At 32.6% G+C, this 9075-nt stretch overlaps 1 protein-coding gene across 1 annotated transcript in view; it reads right to left on the reverse strand.

Annotated features, from left to right (window-relative positions):
• Window positions 1–9075, reverse strand: part of LOC106460564 — a 19673-nt gene that overhangs the window by 4732 nt on the left and 5866 nt on the right. Inside the window, exons 4-8 of the mRNA XM_022387671.1 lie at window positions 7571–7797; window positions 6063–6199; window positions 3930–4102; window positions 1287–1551; window positions 914–1091 (exon numbers count right to left, since the gene is read on the reverse strand). Coding sequence (XP_022243379.1) covers window positions 914–1091; window positions 1287–1551; window positions 3930–4102; window positions 6063–6199; window positions 7571–7797 — 980 coding nt within the window. The remainder of the gene's footprint in view (window positions 1–913; window positions 1092–1286; window positions 1552–3929; window positions 4103–6062; window positions 6200–7570; window positions 7798–9075) is intronic.

Consider the following 9075-nt stretch of genomic DNA (forward strand, 5'->3'; position numbering starts at 1 on the left):
TTATCCCACCATCTGCTTGACCAACTATCCTTCCTCTAACAAAATCTGACAATTCGACAGAACTTTGAGTTCTAGGCATGTTGTAGCACAAGATAATTAGTGTGTGGACCATTTTCTTTTATATAGTGCTCTGTAAACACAAATTAGTTAGCATAAATCAGTTAAATGACGAAAAATTAGGTGTCTATTTACTTGTGACCACTCAGTGTATAATCACGTATACAAGTATACTGATAATTTCTTTTGTGTTATACTGAATGTAATTATGTACCAAATGTTGGTGTATAACATCCAGCTGTAAAAATGGTTATCGCTTACACCAATGAAATAATATAGCTACAACTATCTAGTCTATAAACATAAAAATCCAGTCTTATAAACATCAAGCATGTGTCTAATTAATTAGATACGCTCAGGACAAGCCAATAAACTACTAAGTTAGTTTTAACAAAGACAAAAACTGGTAAAAGAAGCAAGGAAGCAGTGTCATGTCAACAAATGAGTTTAGATCAACTACTTGTAGCGGATCGCTTGTTCCAGCCTTTTATACAGAGAAGACTCCCTGCTGAAAGCTGAAGAGATAAGTTACACACGGAATTTGATCTATGGAAGATTAAAATTTCATACTTACTTTTACCTTTAGTAAACCATTTAGTAGCTCATGTTCAGCGATACATTGTGAGACACTTAATTTAATTCATATATATGCTGTTTATCTATCTAACACTTTGTTTGTTTATTTACTTTTCAGTCTGAATATTTGTTTTCACTGTTTACGTACCGGACGGTCCTCCAGTGGGTCAGCGGTAAGTTTAGGGAATTACAAAGCTAAAATCTGGGGTTGGATTCACTGCCGTGAACAAAGTGCAGAGAGCAAATTATGTAACTTTGCATCAGAAAAACAACAACCTACCGGGCGGCAATCGGTAGCTTCTATACATGCTACCACTCGAGCTGAAATCCGCAGCACATCCCCATCTTTCATATCGTCGAACATGAAGGCTTTGAAGTTAAAGTTTACCTCCAGTGGTTTTGACGCATCACGGTACGGATGATTAGGTGCGATAGCTTTAAAAGTTGGATTGCGACATCTGGACAGAAATAATGCATTTAATTAGCTTCAAAATAACATGTTTGATTAACTTAAAGTTAAAGTCAAATAGTGAAAAGTAATAATGTAAATCTAATACTAAAATGTAAACACTTTTCTTAATGAAAAAAAAAACTACTTTTAAAATTTATTTAATATGTTAAGAAAACTGTGAAGTTATCAACTGAAAAATTACCCATCTGAAAAGACCAAGAAAGCGATATCAGTAGTTAGAAGAGAAGCATCTTTGAGTCCCTGTGGAGAAAGATCCAGTTTATTCTCAAGAATTCGCTCGCTTCCATCAGTTCTAGGATTGAATTGCGAAACGCCGAAATCAAGTGCTTCTGATGAGTAACTATAACTAGGGTTAAAGACTGTGGAAGGAGAGAAGTGCTGGGAACCAGACTCCGAAGTCTTTATTCTTTGGACTATTACGTCACGGAGCACGGCATAGTACCAACCTGTGAAATAATAGTACATATTAATATATTTTTTTGTTCTTTGTTCTTTGTTTGTAATTAAGCACAAAGATACACAATGGGCTGTCTGTGCTCTGCCCACCATGGGTATCGAAACCCAGATTCTAGCTTTGTAAGTCCGCAGCCATACCGCTGTGCCACTTGGGGGCCATATTAATATCAATGAGTGGATAGGGAAAAACTAAAATCCCCTTTACAGGTATTTTTCTGTAATAAAAATTAAATACGCCGTATATTTTAATGACTGATACCTTGGAACGCTAATCTACTGACATATTACCTGTCTTTTTTTTTATCTTGCCCCCAGTGGTTCAGCGGTAAGTATGACGGCTAATAACGCTAAAAACCTGGTTTCGATATCTGCAGTGGGCACAGCACAGGTAGCCTGTTGTGTAGCTTTCTGCTTAACAACAACAAACTTTTATTACTCTCTAGATTTTTTTATCAACCAGTCAAATAAAATTTGTTTAGAAGTAGCATTAGAAAAACGCATAAAATTAGTCATAATAAGCGAACTTTAGATGCTATATCGAAACGACCCTTTCAGTTATGTTGTTTACGTAACGATTTCAAATAAAATCTACTTTTATCTAATTCTTATTTTTTTATTGTTTCCCCATGCTTAAAGCTTACTTAATATTAGCTTCAGATTAGCGCAAGCTACCTGCTTAAATCAAAAATGATAAGTATGGCTAATTAAATATGCTTTTCTAACGTTCTTACTTATAAAGATCAGAATGTATTGTTTCATCAGTTGGGTACTCTCAGCTGTTAAATATATTTTCGGCCATAAACCCAATATTATCTCGAGAAGCTTGACCAGGTTAGGAGATTTGAGTTAGTTCTAAATCCATATATTAAGCTTACAATACAAAATAATATTTATAACAACAAAATAAGAAAGAAACTCGTTCTTTGAGTACAAAACATTTTTGGTTTATAAACAAAGTTTATAAAATGTAAAAGCAGTGGTGTGTATTTAAAGTAATTAAAACATTTAAGTTACCTGCCTATACCACTCACGTATGAGGTTAGGTAAGTTGATTTCTGAGCGAATCTGGTGGTCATGCGGGGCATCTCGATGACTGCGAGGTTAAAGCTAAGTGAATTAAACGTATTCCACAACACTTCTAGTTGAAAAGGCACTTTGAGCTAAATGGTCTGATCAAAAATGACAAACCAATCGACGTATCTAGTAAGAGACCCAGATCTAGGGACGCTTTCAAAACTTGGGTGTTGATGACAAGTATTAAAAGTCAGTGATATTGCTACCAGGTCCCTTCTCAACAGGATGACATTATTGTTACTCTAAGTGTCTATAAACAAATGAAGAAATTCATACACAAAACCTTAACACATTAACACTGTTATCTGAGATGGAGCTCTGAGGTATGTCAGATCTATTTTCCAAATACCTTTCCCTTTGCGATGCATAATACTTTCTAATTATACCCACCTCTCTCTTACGCATATGGAGATGTCGTCCGTACTTATCTACTCCGAATTTCATTTTTGCATAGTTAAATAAAGTTTAAAAACTTCCGACACACGTTACTTTTTAAATTCTGTAGATAAAAATAAAGAACAACAAAGCTAGATATAATAACTATTCTATGATTCTAAATAATGATTTTAATTAAAGTACTACTGAAAATTTGTTTGTTGTTGTTGTTTTAGCGCAACGCTAATCAATGGGATATCCATCGGAGAGAATCAAAACCCAGATATTAGCGTTGTAAGTCTTTAAACTTATCGTAGACTCACCGAAGGACATCACTGAAGAAAGAATAGAGTATACTTTACTTAAGGAACACATAAATACTAGCTTGTAGCTTCAATTACTATCGTAAATTTAATGTTCGCTCAACAACGTAATGTCAGTATAACTATGTATATACAACGTTTTCCACAATCCCCCTAACAACGTATTGTGACCAGTTACTGCTTTCGTTGAAAAACTCTAATTTTATAAAATGTATGAAATGTATTTATAGTTGTAGAAGTCGTGTAATCAGGTTAATATACAAAAGAGAATATTAAGTTAAGTAAACATATTTTAATGAAGTACGCAAGCCTGTCTATAATAAATCGGTCCAAAAATCGGGTTTTGAAATGAAGGAATAAAAACTTTTAATCGGCAATTAACATTTAAAATATATCTATAACTTTTTAGCATTTTTAAGTCAGATATTTATTCAACTACGTGATTACTTTAAACTTTATTTTGCTTGAAAAAGTGCCTAAAACTTGTAAAATTTGTTCACCTCTACTGTTTTATTTCCAGACCTCATCAACAGATGTAAATCTGCCAACTTTGAAATTATTATTTTTTGATGTTTGGAAGAAGTAAAGCTACTAACCGTCCCCATCTCTTACAATCCCACGAAGTTGTACGTCTTGACCAATCTGTACTGTGTTTCCTGGAGCGAGCTCCTCCATGAACATTCCACTACCAAATGGTCGAGAAAACAAAGAAATTCGGCATTCAAAGTCTTGAGGACCATTGGAGAAGACTGTTTTAGACTGACTTTCTCTGGACAAGAAGAGAAGGATATTAAACGGTTATGTTATTATTTTCACTGAATTTTGAAGCACCTATAGAAATCATAATACCGAATGATAATCTTGTTTGTCATCAAATTACTTAATACCTGCCTTCCTTACATGTCAACCCCCAGGCGACTCAACAGAAAAACTTTTAATGGTAAAATCGGGCTTCGATACCCGCATTGAGCACAGCGGAGATAGCCTATTGCGTCACTTTGCACTTAAAATAAACAATCCTGACGTTTTGAATTACTTCTCAGTTATGTCTTGCTATTGTTTTATTTGCAGCTTTATAAAATCTGCTCGATCATATTGATATATAAATTCTGCCTCTTGATCTTTCTTCAATATCATTGATATAATTCGTTTAATCAAAACAGTATATCCATATCCTTAACGCATATTCATTAATTTAAAAAACTCCTGTTACTTGAGCTACCGAAAGAACGACCGCCCGAAATGTTTGGGTTCAATTGTTTGTTTGTAATTAAGCACAAAGCTACACAATGGGCTATCTGTGCTCTACCCACCAGGGGGATCGAAACCCGGTTTCTAACGTCGTAAGTCCGCAGACATACCGCTATGCCACTGGGGGGGGGGACTTTGGGTTCAAATAAATTTCAATTACGCTTGAAGTAATAACATCTTCAAATATAATCTTGTAAATCGCTGCAACCCTATCAACTGCTATATATATATATATATATATGTGTGTGTGTGTGTGTGTGTGTGTAGAAAGAAAAACCTCTCAAGGCTCATAGCGCTAAAGATCGGATTTCGATAACCACGGTGAGTACAGCACTTATTATTAATTGTGTAACTTTGCCCTTAACAACAAAACAAATACTGAAAAATAATTATTCCAGTAATACGAGATTAAGAGTTGTAGAGCTACATTATGGAAGTGATATGGCGCTGTTTATTCTTGCTGTACAAGTATAACATCTCTTATTATTGACCAACATCAGGTGATTATATATTACTCGCTATCTAGCGAAGTTCATCTGAACTAGATTTCAACACCTTTTAATGGGCATTTTTTATTTCATGTATTTAAAAAAACGTATTATTTAAATTGGTTTATCATTTCATTGACTAACTACAGACAGAATTAAAGTGGTTAACCTTTTACAACTGAGTCTACTTCTATATCTTTTACTTATATAATAATTTGACATTTCAAAAAACATTATATTTCTAAAATATGATTAAAAAAACAATATTTCGTTATGAATCTAAAATGGAAAGGATTAACTATTTATAAATAATATAAAGTATCTTTCTGAAAAAATAAGTATTGGAAACTTTCATTCACAATGGAATTTCATTTTTGAAAAGCCACTTTTTCAAGATTCATTTTCTAAAAAACTTTTTAGTTAATGTTATAAGTTATATTTCTTAACAGCTCTTTGATGCATTTGTTTCAAAACAATTAGAATACATTATTTACCATGAATTTAAAACTCACACGAGGAACATACTTTCAAATCAATATATAATAAATGATAAAAACCCAAGGTATGGATAATAACTGAATTCTTAATTCTACTCTACAAAATCTACGAACACTCAGTTGCTGGTTTGTTTATATATCTCTAATAAAAGTTCAAAATAACATCTAAGAGGGCGTATTCCACAGTTTTAAAATGAACGTTGAGTGTATTTGATTTTGTTTCTCCAAGCACCTCAAGTCACCTCATCTACAGACTATTGTATTTACGTTTTTTTTACTGAATATACACTACACATTCAGTTGTTACCTGAAGATGAAAGAAAGAGAGAATTTTTGCTTTAACTTAAAGTCCTGAAAATCTAATAATTATTCGAAATTAGCAGTTGTAAAAAACAAATTCAAATTTTGAAAATATATGTATATCCTGCGAATTTGAATGATATTTTGTGTGTTACCCGGGTGAAATATCAGACCAATAGAGCTATAAACTTACAAGTTTCCACGTAAATCTAAAGCTTTATTTTTGGAGATTGTCTTTTCTTGAGGCCGGCACATAACCATGATGTATTCGTCTTCAGCCATTCTCAACCCCGCAATGAAAGGAAATCTGACAGTAATAGATAGCCACTCCTGAAAACAATAAAATATGTGAAAGAATAGGAATAAAATTAATATTAATAGAATGACAGTAATTAAATTAATAAACAAAAAAATTGGAAAAATGAAAAACTAAAATAGTATTTGTGTGAGTAAAACTAAATAAATTAGCAAGAAAGTTGTACAAATTGCTGAACAAATATTTAAAAAGGAACTACTCCAATGAAAAATAGAAAAACATATAATAATTTGCTAATCGATTAAAATTTTAGCATTAAACCAATAAGAAAGGTAAGAAAAGAACAAAATATAAAAGATTAGAAAGAAATCGAAAGAAATAAAACAGGAAATATATGAAAATGAAAAAATCAAAGATATGAAACTAAAAATTAGGAACTGAATTAGTAAAAAGTAAGCAATTAGGAGCTAATTTAAAAATAAAAAATAGAAAATGAGTCAAGAAAAAGTTAAAGGGGCAGAATAATATAAAAAATAAAGTTAAACGATTGTTTATTTGTTTTGTTTTTAATTATGCACAAAGCTACACAAAGGCTATCTGTGCTCTGCCCACCACGGGTATCGAAACCCGGTTTCTAGCGTTGTAAGTCCGCAGACATACCGCTGTGCCACTGGGGGGCAAGTTAAACGATAAAGTGATTTAAAAGCAAGTATCTATTATACTGACTTTTAATACCACACGTATAGATAAAAACTTTCCAAGTAGCATGTTTCTAGATAAACAACTCTACCAGAGCCATGTTTATAGATAGGCAAATCTCCAAGTGATATGTTTATAGATAAAAAACACTCTTCCATGATATGTTTATAGTTAAAAATACTCTCCGACTAATATGTTTGTAAGTAAACAAGTTACACAATGACGTGTTTATAAATAAAACAATCTCTCACGACATGCTTATAAATAAACAGATTTCCCAGTGACAGATTTATAGATAACCAACTCTCTCAGTGATGTGTTTATAAATAACCAACTCTCTCAGTGCCAAGTTTATAGATAATCAACCCTTCCAGTGACGTGTTTATAGATAACCAACTATCTCAGTGACGTGTTTATAGATAACCAACTCTCTCAGTGCCAAGTTTATAGATAATCAACCCTTCCAGTGACGTGTTTATAGATAACCAGCTATCTCAGTGACGTGTTTATAGATAATCAACTATCTCAGTGACGTGTTTATAGATAACCAGCTCTCTCAATGACAGATTTATAGATAACCAACTCTCTCAATGCCAAGTTTATAGATAAACAACCCTTCCAGTGACGTGTTTATATTTTAAAAAATTATCCTAGTGCCAAGTTTATAGAGAATCAATTCTCCCAGTGTCAACTGTTTGTTCATGAACTAATTACATAGATAAAACCAGAAGTACTACAAGTCTTACTTTGCCGTCTTGTCCAGTCTGGCGTTCAACTCCACATTTGTCAAAATTGGTTATTTCAAGTGTGTAACGATTAGAGTTGGGTGAATTCTGAAAAATCCCACACTCAGACGAACGAGAAGGGTTCAATGCTGGGACATTGTTGAACATCGGTGCAGTCTTAAAACCAGAAGGAAGTGAAAGCTGGGCAGTAAAACTTTGGACTTTGTCCGAATCTGAGCACCTTATGTCTAAAATGAAATATATTATTACAAATTTTTAGTCTTTCGTGAAATTACGATAAAACTCGTTAAATTAGCTACGTTTCATTTTTATTTCTTTATAAATTTAACCTTTAACAAACCTTTATAGCTTTTTAATTTTTTTTATCACAATAGCATTACTGATTATATTAATATATCTTGATACTTGAAACTAACTGAAGGAGAATTATAAAACGAAAGATCCTGTGTAACTTCCTCTTAATCTGGATTCGGTCCATGTTTTGGACCAGGGATGGTCAGGTTCAGCGTTGACCTCTTCCTCCCTCTCAGGAATTGTTATTTTGTTTGCACTCTTATTGAATCCTAGGTAATAACCCTTGTTACATTGTTGTTATATTACTTACAGTATCTTACATTTTGTCCATTGTCCGCTATTTTAATTTACATACCCTTTTAGTGCCATGTCCAATTTATAAAGTAATATTAACTCGTATATTTTCACTAGCTAATTTGCTGCTAGTGTCAACAGCATACAAATAAAGAGTTCAAGATGTACCTATATATCCTACAATTAGTGCAGTTATACGGCTTTGCCATCTGCTGACAGTATTATTAACTAACTTGTAAGCTTGCTCGATAATTCACAAGAATTCGAACGATGTAATATGAAATAAATAACAATAAGTTTTCCAATAGTAATTTTATAACATTCTATATTAGTGATAATAAGAAATTTCTACGTGTATACTTGTATTTCACGCTTTACTGATGTATTTAAAAGGTTGAAAGATAAATTCAATTTTGTTTAAGTGTTTCGGACATTTCTTACATCTCCCCTTTTAGGGTTCTTAGATGACAGTCGAGGCTCTATGTTAGTCTTTCTTCTTTCTAAAGGAAGTTTCAATATGGCATCTTAAACGTCATCCACTTTTTAAAAAATAGTAGAAACATTAAAAAAAAACGTAAGCAGTTTAAAGACACAGCTTTCACTTTCACTGGAATATAAAGCTGAATCTGAAAATGTTTTTTGAATAAATTATTTTATTCTCTCACTTGGCAATAAAAACAGTTAAAAAGTAAAAATCAAAAACTGGAAAAAACACAGTTGGCGTCTCTATCGGTGTTGCTGGAGAGCTACGTTTTTGCGAATATATTGTTTCATATCACAATATACCTGTAAAGGAGTACAAAAACTTTAAAGCCAATACGCTGTTCATAAACAAGTACACCAAAATTATATAGAGAATTTAATATAAATTGACTAAGTAGCGTTATGTTAAGTTTATATTATTGTTACCATGAAAA

This window comes from Limulus polyphemus, unplaced genomic scaffold (assembly GCF_000517525.1).
Source record: "Limulus polyphemus unplaced genomic scaffold, Limulus_polyphemus-2.1.2 Scaffold34, whole genome shotgun sequence".
Taxonomy (NCBI): domain Eukaryota; kingdom Metazoa; phylum Arthropoda; class Merostomata; order Xiphosura; family Limulidae; genus Limulus; species Limulus polyphemus.